The sequence below is a fragment of the Erpetoichthys calabaricus genome, chromosome 9, assembly GCF_900747795.2.
Source record: "Erpetoichthys calabaricus chromosome 9, fErpCal1.3, whole genome shotgun sequence".
Classification (NCBI taxonomy): Eukaryota; Metazoa; Chordata; class Cladistia; order Polypteriformes; family Polypteridae; genus Erpetoichthys; species Erpetoichthys calabaricus.
The window spans coordinates 98,023,585-98,039,487 of record NC_041402.2 but is presented as its reverse complement, the minus strand read 5'-3'; the positions used below and the strand labels follow the sequence as shown (position 1 = coordinate 98,039,487).

At 35.8% G+C, this 15,903-nt stretch overlaps 1 protein-coding gene across 1 annotated transcript in view; it reads right to left on the bottom strand.

Annotated features, from left to right (window-relative positions):
• Window positions 1-5,942: 5,942 nt before the first annotated feature.
• Window positions 5,943-15,903, bottom strand: part of cd27 (CD27 molecule) — a 30,342-nt gene continuing 20,381 nt past the window's right edge. Inside the window, exons 4-6 of the mRNA XM_028810009.2 lie at window positions 12,205-12,249; window positions 10,444-10,512; window positions 5,943-6,059 (exon numbers count right to left, since the gene is read on the bottom strand). Coding sequence (XP_028665842.2) covers window positions 6,022-6,059; window positions 10,444-10,512; window positions 12,205-12,249 — 152 coding nt within the window. The 3' untranslated portion in view covers window positions 5,943-6,021. The remainder of the gene's footprint in view (window positions 6,060-10,443; window positions 10,513-12,204; window positions 12,250-15,903) is intronic.

Sequence of the window (15,903 nt, the reverse complement as noted above, 5' to 3'; positions counted from 1 at the left end):
ATGTGTGTGTCTTCTTCTTCTCTGCTATCTTGAAGACCAATATTAAACGTAAATTAAAGATGCTGATCATGCACACTAATTTTAAAATGAAGGCTCTCATTTTTCATCCTGTAAACAGTCTAAAATGAATAGCTTTGCAGTGAAGCTCTTAGAATTAAATTAAAGACAAACAAAAAATAAACAAATCCAGGTTTGCAGACATGAGTGGTTTATATATAAATATTTTTTTTTATTTAAACCATTTCATTAAAGAAAATATTATGCATTGCTTGCTCATGGAGGTCATATGTGGACATTATTCTCTTTAGTGGTGGAACCACAAAGATTATTTCTTAATTCTATAAAAGAATAACAAAAGGAAAAAATGAGAAATTAAACAAGTAATGCTATTTTTTACAACTTAGGAGTCAAGTTTTTAAATGCATTTTTATTAAGAAGGTTATATGGGCTTTGCTCTCTCCCTGCCTCTCCTCAAATAAATATTGATTGAATTTTATATTTTGCACAATTTTCTTATTTTAGCATATATCCGACTTCACATAGTGACTTTATCTTAACACTTTTAAGAATTTTGCTGAACCTAATCATTCACACCATGGGGCCCACTAGAGGAGAAACAGTGGCAGTCCAATATAATGTGCCTTTAATTTTCATGCTACAGCAAAAAAGACTGCTCTGCAACTGCTCATTTTTCTCAAGGACACTGTCCTTCAAGCACAAAAACTTTTTGTTCACAATGTGTAGCTCCTATTCAGTTACACCATGTAATATTACAATAGGCATTTAATATTCTTGGTCATTTTTTATGCAGTCATAAAATAACAAAAAACTTATTTATATACAATATGTTTTTATACTGAAAAATATATGAAGTACAATTTGTTAAACCGGACTATTTTTGTTTCCGTTAATTTGTATCCATTTGAAGACACACTATTTTATTATACAATACATCAGATAATAGTTTAACCTATTAAAAATAGCATTTTACACAGTTTTCAATACTTCCTGAAGTACTGTACACTGTAAATGAAAGAAAGTTTTCTGCCAAGAAATATGTCCTAAAACGAACTATAGTTGGCAAAAAGTCTTGCATCTTCAACAGATGTGACCTTACTTCAATGTAATAAATCAATCCATTTTCAGAGCCCATATATTCTTTTTTAATATCAAGGGGTCTGGAACTTTTGTGTGTAATATATATAGCACAAGTCCTGGCAGTTCGCCTTTTTTGGGGGGTGATTTCAGGGACGTGTGGTAAGGCAGGCAGGTGAGGACCATGAAAAGTAAAAAAAACTAATAATGATAACACAAAATAAATTTGTCCACTGGTCGGTGGTATAAATTGTTTTCTGTATAATTCCAATAATTTTGATCATTTTTTAGTCAAAATCGTTGAATTTGTGCCTTGCTTGATCAAATACAGAGGAGAAACGCGAGGTGCGGCAGCAATGAGCCTCACCTTGGACTGCGCTATCCCTCACACACTGGGTTGATGCATGCAATTGGCGCATGCCTGTTGCTGTCTCTCTGTATGTCACCAATATATTTGCAGACATGCTTATTGTACACCCTGACTTTCCACAGTCTGGCTAATATCTTTAATCAACGTGTGTGACATATTTAGTTTTGCTGATCGGACATAAAATAGCAGTGGAAAGGCACAAGGTGAGGCAGACAGTACCATGCCGCACCGAAGGGGGCGCATGTGAGCCTAGCAGTTGCTTGTTGCTGCTGGTCTTCTACGCAGAGGTCCTAGGCACTAATAAGTTAGCAATATCAGAAATTCAAGTGCACTGCAGCGGTCCGTTTATTTTTATTTTTTGTTCCGACTGACTGCCAAAATGGAAGATTAAGACTTTTAAAACTAAAGGAAAATAAGGAGGACTTTTACAAGAATGTGGTGGAGATTTTCATGGGGAAAGAGGCTCATGGACTTCATTTACAAATAAAGGTAAGACAATAAACAGTTTTCAATTTTATATAAAATGGGGTCAGACTAAGAAAAAAAACAATCCAATATTTAAAAACAAAATGTTGACCTTAAATAAAAATATTCTTTTGTTTTTCTTGTTATCCTTTTGTTGGACAGTCTGTATGAAAATTGATTAAAGCATCAGAATTAAAAGCTTTTTAAAACAACTAAATATTTCAAAAGAGGTCAAAATTGAAATCTGTTTTTTTTTTTTTTTGTACATCACTCTGTACTTTCATTTGCATTGAATGAGTATGAATCGTGGAATTGCAATAGCAAATTTAGAACACATGAAGGGTGCAGAGCAAATGCGCTCTCTCCACTCTCTCTCGTCACTTTAAATGTAACGTTCTTTCTCAGCTAAATATGCTCCTTTATGTGTATGTAAAGAATACTGTTGAGATATGAAACATAACCAATAGTCAATGTGCAAGCTGCCAAATGAATAGTGAATAAGCTACTCTTTTGGGTTCATATATTTGTAAATCTGACTCTGAAGGAGTCAGTGCCTCACCAGCCATGAACATCACTGCATGTCACTGGGTGATTTAGATTTACCAATTAGCCTAACTCTCCTGTCTTTGGCATATGATGGGAAAACCAACGAACCCAGAGAAAGCTAACATCAGCACTGCCAAATCATCAAATGGGGCCAAGATTTGAACCCAGGAACTGTGAGGCATCAGTGCTAACCTGTTTGCCACCTAGTGGCTCATGTTATATAACAGTAGATATATCTGTAGTCCAATGAACAACCATCACTCATGCTCTTAATAAAAATATCTGATTCAAATGCTAATTAAAAAGTAAACTCATAACCAGTTACTAAACTTATCTTTCTTATGATCTTTTTGAATGTGTAAATTAATTATTTTATATTTATTTATTCTGTTATAAAAGAGAAAGCAGAAACTTCTAAAATAAGTTAATTGTTGTTTGATTAAAATCCATTTCTCTTAATCCACAGTTAAGTAAAGAAGAGCTGCCTTCTTTTTGAGTTTCTTCTTGGATTGGAGCCGGACCTTCTTCTTCCTCAGAGCAGCGCCATTCTGATTTTGTTTCTTCTTCTTCTTCACTGCTGCTGGTATTATCTTGGTGTTAGAACAAAATTTAAAACCATAAGTCAACAGTGATTCTAAACTAGCTAGCACAAAAAATAAAACATGCATTACAGAGGGATTCTCATATGCTGTAGACCTTCCTGTGTTTGGCTAGCAAATACTGTCAGCTATAACCATTTAATGATTTGCAATCTAAACTTTCACACATTAACCAATAAGGAGTTGATATGGCATTGCATTCTGCTCACAGCATATTATTGACTGCTGAGCTTTGGCACTATATAAACTCATGTTCTTCAACTTTGGACTCTTGCTTGGTAGGAAGGGCCTCAAATATACTACACTTGAAGATCTTGGATTGTTCAATATGAAGTAATTGAATGAAATATAAAACAGACAATTAAATTAGTTTTTGGTGTTTTTTTCATATGTCTTCTGAGGGTCTGTCTTTCCTGATGTAAGCAAACAGTGAAAATTAAAATAAGGGACAGAGTACACAAGGGCAGAATGTATAAACTATGTAATCAGAAATTCTGCAGTTTGAGCTACAACTGTTTTACTAGATATGGGATACTGTTGAGGAATATGAAATGAGGGGGTTTATTCAGCTAAACAACCCATGTAGATGAATGGTTTGTTTTTGACATCTGTTCTCAAATTTAAGAAAAAAAGTATGGATACATTTTAATTTAGGTATTGCAAAAATACATCTATTACTCATACTCTTTTGTATCAAAACTTTAACAAAGGCTTCTTTTGCTTTTAATTACATTTATAATGCATCAGTAAACAGGTTATTCATCACTACAATATGATCTACTAAGATAACCAGAACGTTTTGAATGGTCAGAAGTAATTTAAGTGAAACACATTTGTCTTCATACTCTAAAGTATAAATCATGTGAATCCTTTGGTACTGCAAAAACGCATCTGTTATGCATTTACTCTTACAAGACCTTAATGAAGGCTTCTTCTGGTGTTAATAAGACTTGCAAAGCAGGCTATTCATCGATGCAATGAATAACCTGTTTACTGATGTATTATAAATGTAATTAAAAGCAAAAGAAGCCTTTGTTAAAGTTTTGATACAAAAAGGCATTGTTTTCATTCAGCATTTAAACAAAATAATTTAACAGAAAATGTTTAATTACCAGTTGTGAGTGTTGTTGTGATTTAGTTCCTTAGTAAATCATTAAATATTCTTAACGACTGAAATGACTGTTTAATGGCTAACTATTCCTGATTTTTTACATATAATAGAAAACAGAAGAAAACACACAAATCACTTCCTCAGTGTTGAATAACAGAGACATGGATTAAGAGCTTTACCAGAAGATGATGAAAGTATTAACATTACTAAGCCACCCTCAAGACCTGAATCTTGCAATAATCACATACAGCACATAGTGAATAAAGACTGACTGACCTTGGTGGATCTTGATTGTGTCCTGTGCTCTTCTCCTGTGAAGTAGGTACACACACATTATTATAACAGCCAGTGCAGATGAACACAGTGTTACAGCAATGACCCAGTATCCTGCCAAGAGAGAATGACAGAGTGAGAGATGGGCAGGAAGTTATTGTAGGGATAAAGGTAACATCATGCAACAAAGTGGAGGAATATTAAACATGGAAGTTGAAAATCAAAAGACAGAGAAAGCGTGAAATGACAGGCGCTCTTAAGCTCAGTCCTTTCTGGTCCCTCTAATTTAGTGTTTCTCATCTTCTCATTTGTGAAAGGACTGTGCTTGAGTTTAACTGAAATAGTACAGTACATCACTTGACTGTCTAAGATTCAAGTGTTAAAATAGATAAATGTTCATTTACATTATGTTTTTTAGGAATAGAGAGACATGCATTTTTTCAGATTTGATATCACATTTTGTGGTCTTTCCTATTTTTAAATGATCAGTAAGAGGTCTAGTGGGTTGGTTTGAAATCCATTAAAATCCAGGGATGCTCATCTGAATTAATTTTACAGCTACTGATTTACAGTACTGTCATAAGCCTTGGGAGTGTCTCACAGTTATTGGAGTGGTGAAACATGGGCATAAGAGAAGGGGTAAAATTCCACTGCTAACATGGTTTCCATTTCACATAGAATTCAGGAGATTGTACTGTAAGACAACTTGCATCACTTATGTGACCGATGCCGCTAGCCACTGCTTCACTGGTGTCTAAACCACCATCTCCCTGGAAGTCCTAATTTATTCCTGGACCTGATCTGGAAGAGAACTAAGCTCCACCTCTGAAGGAACATAATTTTATGCAGGCCTGAAGCATGAAATGACGGAGGATATAATTGTATTTTCCTCTTATTTTCATTTGGACATTTTTCAGGGTGCCCCTTGGAGTGCCACCTCTTTATACTTATGTTTTTGCATTTCTTTGCCTTGCAAAACATATAGTGGATGTGTACAAAAATAATGGCAGAATATTTGGAGATGGGTGTTTTATAATAGTGGGGACAATTGTGGCATCCTGAGAAAGGTCCTTCAAAAGTAAAGTAAAAGCAATGGACAAGAAGAGATGGGAGTATTTGGTAATAATTTAAAGAAGAAAAATAAAACTTAAAACAAAAAGTTCATGCAGCTTAGGACAACAACACAGAGGAAAACTACACCAGAACTACAGCGATGGTGTTAGAATGACCAGATTGAAGAGACAAATCAGAAGAGAGTGCACCATTACAGGATACTGGGCAACAGAAAATGAGCTACAAAAAGTAGATATACAGTATGTACACTGTATTTAGAAAATATTTAGACCTCTTAACTTTTTTCACATTTTGTTATCTTGCAGACTTTAAATTAATTTTGTTGCATATCAATTAACTCTCTAAACTCCAGAATGACAAAGTGAAATAAAGATAATAGAAATGCTTGCAAATATTATATTTCATTATAGAGAGAAACAAGTCCATCTAATGTTCTCTAAAACAATGAACCATAAGCATATTTATTCAAACTGAGTAAAAAATGTGAATTACAGACCTCTATCTTCCAATATGTTATGACTTTTTCCTGTTAGAAAGAAAGACAAAAGAAAATATACAAGATTTATAAATCAAGCCATATTTATTCAATTAATGAAGACATTTCCAGTTGAAAAAGTATTTACAGTATCCTGGCATAAATGTGTCAGTTAAGTGGATAACAAGAAATATATGGTCTGTGAGGTTTAAAAGAGGTTATCACTTTTTATAAGATATTGGCTCTCTTCACCACTTCCTAATGCCAGCTTTACAACCCTGTTCTGTTTATCTGACTGATAGCTGAATTTTTATCATTTTGCAGTGCCCCTTCAAAAGTGGCAATTTTGAGTGTATTACAATATTGTTTGTTGATATTCCATTAAGAGTTTTCCAAAAAATGTCATCCTTTTCTAAAAAAAATGGAAAGAAAAAAAGAGAGAACTACAAGCATGACCTACTTCTAGTTTTTAAGACCTATATTTCAATAGAGAATATTCTGACGTGTTCATTGGTTTCCTATGACCAACACATATTAGAAATCACACATTGATATTTTGCTAAATCCTACATTTCAAAATGTAAACTGCAGATAATACAACAGAATTTGGAACCACTAAAATAATACACTAAATGTGTGGTTTCAGTTACAAAGACAACTGCAGTCATAAAAAGAACCTTGCTTTGTCCCAAGAAATCAGTTACAGGAGTTTTGACAATGAAAGGATGTCTAGGGGCAGAAAGAGGGTTGATGATTAGATTAAGCTTATTAAAGTTTTGTATACATTTCTTGCACAAATATCCACCCATCTTTCCTTTTTCAGAGCCTGTTTAATCACATCTAGAGAAGAAGAATGACAGAAATGTTCTTTCCTGTCATAAAACAAAACTTTGTAGTTGATGTTGGATGTCACCAGACCCCCAGTAATATCTTAGTTAACATTAGGGACACCTTATTGTGTGGTATTTATATCTTTGTTTCCTCACCCTATTGATTCATTCATTTATAATCACATACAGTTTGCTTATCCATCTACTTAATCCAAATCATGGTTGGTGTGTGGGCTATCCTACTATCACACAGTTTCTGGTACAAGGCAGTAACCAATGTTAGACAGGTTAGCAGTGCATATCAATGTGAGAAAAATGTTTTTGGATATCAAAAGCATTAAATGCCTACATTTAATGCATGAATATTATGATATGTATCAAAAAGAATTTAATAAAGGATTGTTTGAAACATACCAATGCCTTCTATTGGCAAAGTAGAGTGAAATTTGCCCTAAGCTCTGAGCAGATATGTCTTCTAAAAATGTCTCTTTGATTTCCAGATTTTCTTGCCTTCACTAGAGTTATTTACTCTAATACCCTTTTCTCTTATAACTCTTTTGATTGCAATGATACAATCTTTGCTTTCACTCTTTATTATTCCTGTAAAAAAGTTTTACTTGCCAATTCAAACAACTGATATTAAACACAATATCCAGGAAATATGATGAAAGGGAGGAAGTAAAAGAGGCCACTTATTCTTGTGCATACTAGAAAATAGTAAGAACAAGTTAGAGGTACCAAGAACTGAAATTACACATGCTATTAATATAACTGAGAGGTCTGAAAAATGAGCTACGGGAGTCAGAAACCCAAATGACAAAAAAATATAGAGTAAAGTGGAGTTACTTCCTGAAAAGTCATAGCGTATCTGAATATATTAAGGAGTAGAGGAAGTTACAGGACTATACATAACATCTCACACATGGAAAAAAAGTTATTAAAAATCTTTTAGAAATGTACAAACATCAGCTACCATAGACAATGCCATAAAGCACTTTTTCTATTAAGATTCGACTAGAAAGTGTTAGTAAAGGCCTTGGGCTCAACTTAGACCCCTACTTTTTACCACTTGCCCCACCTATCTGAGTCTGTGGCACAGCAATGCTAATCTCGTTGCAGTCATACCATGGGAGGGGCAACAGAAATAAAAGAGGAGGTCTGCTTATGTGTCTTTGCTAAAGCCTCTAAATGAATTATCTAGTGCTGCTTTTTTTTAATCTTATTGGCAGTATTTTGATTCTGCTGTTGCCAATTGTTTTAGATGTTTTATCTTTTTGTTAATGCTTACATTCTGTGCATGTCCGTAGCAATACTACTACCTCTAATACTAGGGCTATTATTGTTTACATTGTATTTCTTAGCTTTTTGCTTGCTTTTACAGCAGACTTCAATTAAATATTTTTTGTGTAACCTGCTGGTGACCTCCCCTACATACAGTGGTGTGAAAAACTATTTGCCCCCTTCCTGATTTCTTATTCTTTTGCATGTTTGTCACACAAAATGTTTCTGATCATCAAACACATTTAACCATTAGTCAAATATAACACAAGTAAACACAAAATGCAGTTTTTAAATGATGGTTTTTATTATTTAGGGAGAAAAAAAATCCAAACCTACATGGCCCTGTGTGAAAAAGTAATTGCCCCCTTGTTAAAAAATAACCTAACTGTGGTGTATCACACCTGAGTTCAATTTCCGTAGCCACCCCCAGGCCTGATTACTGCCACACCTGTTTCAATCAAGAAATCACTTAAATAGGAGCTGCCTGACACAGAGAAGTAGACCAAAAGCACCTCAAAAGCTAGACATCATGCCAAGATCCAAAGAAATTCAGGAACAAATGAGAACAGAAGTAATTGAGATCTATCAGTCTGGTAAAGGTTATAAAGCCATTTCTAAAGCTTTGGGACTCCAGCGAACCACAGTGAGAGCCATTATCCACAAATGGCAAAAACATGGAACAGTGGTGAACCTTCCCAGGAGTGGCCGGCCAACCAAAATTACCCCAAGAGCGCAGAGACGACTCATCCGAGAGGTCACAAAAGACCCCAGGACAACGTCTAAAGAACTGCAGGCCTCACTTGCCTCAATTAAGGTAAATGTTCACGACTCCACCATAAGAAAGAGACTGGGCAAAAACGGCCTGCATGGCAGATTTCCAAGACGCAAACCACTGTTAAGCAAAAAGAACATTAGGGCTCGTCTCAATTTTGCTAAGAAACATCTCAATGATTGCCAAGACTTTTGGGAAAATACCTTGTGGACTGATGAGTCAAAAGTTGAACTTTTTGGAAGGCAAATGTCCCGTTACATCTGGCGTAAAAGGAACACAGCATTTCAGAAAAAGAACATCATACCAACAGTAAAATATGGTGGTGGTAGTGTGATGGTCTGGGGTTGTTTTGCTGCTTCAGGACCTGGAAGGCTTGCTGTGATAGATGGAACCATGAATTCTACTGTCTACCAAAAAATCCTGAAGGAGAATGTCCGGCCATCTGTTCGTCAACTCAAGCTGAAGCGATCTTGGGTGCTGCAACAGGACAATGACCCAAAACACACCAGCAAATCCACCTCTGAATGGCTGAAGAAAAACAAAATGAAGACTTTGGAGTGGCCTAGTCAAAGTCCTGACCTGAATCCAATTGAGATGCTATGGCATGACCTTAAAAAGGCGGTTCATGCTAGAAAACCCTCAAATAAAGCTGAATTACAACAATTTTGCAAAGATGAGTGGGCCAAAATTCCTCCAGAGCACTGTAAAAGACACATTGCAAGTTATCGCAAACACTTGATTGCAGTTATTGCTGCTAAGGGTAGCCCAACCAGTTATTAGGTTCAGGTGGCAATTACTTTTTCACACAGGACCATGTAGGTTTGGATTTTTTTTTCTCCCTAAATAATAAAAACCACCATTTACAAACTGCATTTTGTGTTTACTTGTGTTATATTTGACTAATGGTTAAATGTGTTTGATGATCAGAAACATTTTGTGTGACAAACATGCAAAAGAATAAGAAATCAGGAAGGGGGCAAATAGTTTTTCACACCACTGTATGCATCCTAACCTGCAACCCTGTTTTGACTCATGCTGCCTGTATTGCATGTTAGAGCATTGCTACACTCTCCACACTTGAGGCTCAGCCATATCATAAATGGGTGGCTTGCTGCTGGCAGATAGCATGTATTTATAATAGAAGATGATGAATATCAAACTATATAACAGGCTGGTCCTGTACTGCACCTAATGGTATGGTATGGATTTCAAAAGTCCATGACCCCATAATGAAATAAATAGTATCAGAAAATTAGTGGATGGAAGGAGTAGTTACTGAGGGAGTGGATGAGTAGGTAGTGGAAAAAAACACTATGAGGAGGTAACATACACTTTGATATGGAAGAAAATGCTATAAACTTCTAAAAATTTGAAATTTTTAAGTAAGTAACATGCACATTGCCAGTGTTTTACTATGTAACAGCATAGCAATACAAAGATCCTGTGCATTTGTAGAGGTGCACTCTCAACTGGTATATAAACCTGAGGTTCTCAGATAACTTCTTAATCAATAGACTGGTGTGGAAGGAAAACTAAGCTGTATATCACTCACCAGATGTATCAGTTTGCTCTGAAGGGCTTGTATAAACAATTCTGTGTTGTGTTAGCTGTCCTTTAGTTGCTGTGGAGAAAGAAAGACATTAACCTAGATCCACTAAAAATTATACTTCTTTCTTGATAATTTTGATATCATCAATACTCAGCTTTAAAAAGGAGGTGCTCATAATTCAAAAAATTATTCCTTCTTGTAGGAAGTTCTAATAAAAATAAAAACTTGGGAGAATTTTCTTTCAAATGATGTTTGTAGTTAAGATAACACAAAATACAGAAACAGTGTCTCAAAATCACAGGCAAAGACATGTAATGTGTTCCTTACAATTGTTCCTTATAAAACCTTTTTCAGTATGTGAAGGCATGACTGGGTGGCAAGACCTGGCATAAGCAAAGCCAGTACCAGGATGGCACAAGGAAAGAGGTAGACCCTTATAGAAAGTTCCCATGATGGAGAAATAATCTATATAGCAGCAGGATAAGTCCTACATATGATATTCTATATTTAAATATTTTAATATGAGAAATGGAATGTGTTTCCTGAAAGTATCAAAACACTAAGAACATTGTAAACTAAATCTAAAACTCAATAATTATGATACAAGTATTTCCTCCAATCCATACCTAAAGTAGCATATAAAATCCTTCATAATCTATGTGCTGTCTTGCCCACTTGTTAATCTAATAGTCTTCTTAAACTGTTTAAATCTTGAACAAAATTTAACATCAGACAGTGCTGGCCAAACTGAGCACATTAAATTCATAAAAATTTAGAATACTAATATGATAATTTTATTTTCCTTATGAAAGTGCTATTGATTCTGAGGAGAAGCAGGAAAAATAAAAGAGAACAGGAAGTAAGAGTTGGTAAATTAAAGAGATAGTACTGCAAAAAAGAAAACCTACTTAGGAGAACATTGATTAAGTTCTTTGCATTTGGCTACAACTACCACCTTAATAAGCCAGCAGTTACACAAGATTTAACTTAAGTCATTGGATTGTTGATACCCATTCATACACCCAGCCTCTTCTATAAAGCTATTTAAGGGTTTTCTGCATTGAACACATGGGTGATTTGCAATCCCCAAGGACTTTGTATGGATACTGAGGTAAAGGACCTCCAGGGTAGCTTGATACTAGATGTCAGAAGTTTCATATCTTTGCCACCACCTCCTGGCCTGGAAGAGTTGCAACAGTCTGCAGCTAGTCCTCCTATCTATGGATCTTATTCATAAAACTTTGGCGTGGATTCTATCTATCTATCTATCTATCTATCTATCTATCTATCTATCTATCTATCTATCTATCTATCTATCTATCTATCTATCTATCTATCTATCTATCTATCTATCTATCTATCTATCTATCTATCTATCTATCTATCTACTTTTTCTTTGCAGATCCTGGCTGAAACAATTGTTCTGTAACCTCTGTAATGTATTCATATTTTAATTTAATCTTATTAATAATTACACATTTAAATTCAATGTATACATTAAAAATATATTACTTTAGATTTTTAATACTTTAGGAAGGTATAGTTTTGCTTTAATATATTTCACCTGTTTTTAATAGTTTAACATAATTTTACAGGCAGTTTCCACCACTTTTTATGTTTGCTTTTTTATAGAGATGGTCCTATGCTTTGGTGCTATATATCAATAAAAACTAATTACTGATAATAATCGATAAATATTTCATTTTTCTTTTGAAATTACAATACACAGATAAATTGATTAAATAGAAGTATATTTGTACTTACATGGTTTAACCATTATGTTTTCAGCTCTAGGTGTTACATTAGTAGCTATGAAGAGAAATAACAACAAAGGTATTTGATTTGCATTTAAAATCTTGTAATTATTTACTTAAACTATCTCCTGAACCGTTTAAAATGGAAGAAAGACATTTACTAACATCAGATAAATAAGATAAAATAGTTGAAGCTGATCAATTTTTAATTATTCCCTTCTAACCAAAAATCAGTAATTCAGGGAAAATGTCTTAGTATTTTTTAAAATAGACATTTGCTTACATTGGAAGTGAAATTAAAACTATAAGTGACCCAGACACTTCAACATGACTCTTTACGTTCAGGTGATAAAGATAGAGATGAGATATTCACCATAGCAAATTCAGAGCAGTACTGTGTATGAAATAACTTCTCTGCTTACCACTCCACATACTCACCATTGATTCCTTTAAAAAGATGTTTGAATAAATCAAGAGGTGTTTATTATGACCAATGAGAATACCATTGTACTTTTTTCCATAATATTTTGCAAACTGCAATGTCAGTAGTGTCGTCATGCACATACTAAGCATCTTTAACAAAGTTCTACATTAGACTGATTAGTATTCTTTCATTACCCCGACCTTTTCAATTTTCTTTATGGGTTTTCTTTGTAACATGTAGACTGAAGCCTTTCACACTTCATAAATTTTGATCACCCCATGACAAATACTGTTACTTAATAAAGATAGTCATAGATTGCACACAAATTAAAAACTTCTCCTAGTAGCCATGTAATGAAACATCAAATTTTACTATAAAAATAGACAGATTGGCTTTGAGGACCACGAGAACTGAGCTTGGAAGCTCAATCTTATAGGGGCCCGTGGTCACCACCAGGGGGCACCCTGATGCCTGGAAAGCCCTGGTCCTCAGCACTTCCGCCACACCCGGAAGTGCTTGGGGGAAGAAGAGCAGGGACACCCAGAGTGCTTCCCAGTGCACAGCCGGTACTACAGCCACACTGGGGAGAAGATTATCGGGAGGCACCTGGAGCACATCTGGGTGATTATAACAAGGGCTGCCTCCCTCCGTGCAGTGGCTTGAGTCGGGAGTGGAGAAGGACGGAGCTCGGGAGGAGAGGAAAGGAGGTGGCCTGAAGAGAGAGAGGCATCATTGTGAAAGGCCTGGAGTCTGGGGGAATTTTGGGGTTGTGTGTGTTTCACTTGTACATAGTATTGTAAATAAACGTGTTGTGGTGCTTGAAACGATGTCTGCCTGTCTGTGTCTGGGCTGCTTTCCACAATATATACACTAAATAGCTACTTAATTAGGTACACCTGTTCAACTACTTGTAAACACAAATATCTATTCAGCCAATCACATGGCAACAACTCAATTCATTTAGGCATGTACACATTATCAAGATGTCCTGCTGAATTTCAAACCAAACATCAGAATCAGGAAGAAAGGTGATTTAAGTGACCAAAAGTGGCATGGTTGCTGGTGCCAGACAGGCTGGTCTGAGTATTTCAGAAACTGCTGATCTAGTTAGATTTTTACATATAGCTATCTCTAGGGTTTACAGAGAATGGTCCACAAAAGGGAAAATATCCAGTGAGCGGCAGTTCTCTGGGTGAAAATGCCTTGTTGATGTCAGAGGTCAGCAGACTGGTTGAAGCGGATGGAAAGGCAACAGTAACTCAAATAACCACATGTTACAACCAAGATATACAGAAGGGCATCTCTGAAAGCACAACACATGGAACCTTGAAGCAGATGGGCTACAGCAGCAGGAGACCACACCGGATACCACTTCTGTCAGCTAAGAACAGGCAACTGAGGCTACAGTTTGCATGGATTCACCAAAATTGGACGATAGAAAATTGGAAAAACAGTGCCTGGTCTGATGAGTCTTGCTATCTGCTGTGACATTAGGATGGCAGGGTCAGAATTTGACATCAACAATGGTTCAGGATGGTGGTGGTGGTGTAATGGTGTGGGGGATATTTTCTTGACACACTTTGGGCCCCTTACTACCAATTGAGCATCATTTAAATACCACAGCCTACCTGAGTACTGTTACTAACCTTTTCCATCCCTTTATGACCTCAGTGTACCCATCTTCTGATGACTACTTCCAGCAGGATAATGTGCCATATCACAAAGCTCAAATCATCTCATACTTTTTTCTTGAATATGGCAAAAAGTTCACTGTACTCAAAAGGCCCCACAGTCACCAGATCTCTATCCAATAGAGTATTGAATAGAGCACATTTGGGATGTGGTGGAACAGGAGATTTGCATTGTGGATGTGCAGCCGACAAATATGAAGCAATTACATGATGCTATCATGTCAATATGGAGCAAAATCCCCGGGAAAGTTTCCAGCACCTTGTTGAATCTATTCCACAAAAAATATAGCATTTCTGAAGGCAAAAGTGGGTCCAACCTGGTAGTAGCCATTTACACCTAATAAAGTGGCCAGTGAGTATAAATTTGAACTTGAGTTTAAGACAGTTTGAGATTAAAATGAACAGGAGCAAAACAACATCCAAACTCAGATTTGCCAGAATTAAAGAGCTGAGCTATAAATGCTTCTTACTAAATCTTTATTTGAATGATCATTCAGTAAAACAAAATAGATAATGTTAAAGGTTAACCCCAGTTTCAGGAATGTTTAGGGTGAAGTTGTTAGGAATCTTGGACTCCTGGAATTGAGTATTCTTATCAAATATATTGTAAGGGAGGTACATGACAAACAGTGATCCAAAATGTACTCTGCTGATTGCAAAAATAAAAGTTAAGACAACTTCTCTAACTGCATGGGTACAAACATCTAAACACAGAGACAGACCTGGGAAGGCAACCTTTAATCTGTCAGTCTTACCACACAAGTTGTCTGATTGGATTCAGCTCAAAACATCTGCTGGTAGCTACTCCATATGGATTTGCCACCTACATATGGTCAGTCCATTAGTAGCTAAATTTATTTTGCAATTAGACCAATTAATGTGCTAGACCATTTATCAGCTCTGTAGTATTACTCAAGGTAGGGTTAGATATTTTTTGTGGGAGTGCTCTCAACTAAGCTAAAGTAGCTCAGAATTATTCATTGTGCAAGTTAATGATTCTGACAATCAACGCTTAGGAGAGCAAACAGTAAACAGTTGCTGTTTGAACATAGGGATAGCACCCAAATTACAATTTTTCCCCCTATTTAGTTTTGGTTTTAAGGTTTTTGTTTCTTCCGCAGGGATTTTCTAGTTCCCATAGTGTGTGTAGCTGCCACATGGTATAAGCCAAATGTTCTCTTTATTGTGCTGTTCTCGGAAAAAGAGGCTGAGAATGCAATGCTAGACTTGAAGTATCTTCATTAGATCCTGCTCTTTGTGGAGGATGTAGTCCTTTTGGACTCATCTGATTATGAAATGCAGCAGGCAGCAAAGCACTTTTCTGCCATATATGAAGCGGTCAAGATGAAAATTAGGACCTTTAAAAGTAATGTGTACCAGAAAGGAATTGATTGCTCCCTGTGGATTAGGGGTTAAGCAACTGCCTTATGTGGAAGTGGACCTCAGGTTTTCAGCACAAGTGAAAACAGCAGATTACTTCAGCAGTGGTATTACATTGAGTATTGCTATAGATATTGTTCAAGAAATGAGAGTAAAAACCTGGAAAGCTACTTTTAAGTTTTTGGTAGGTCTATGTCTCCATTCCCATGTGTGG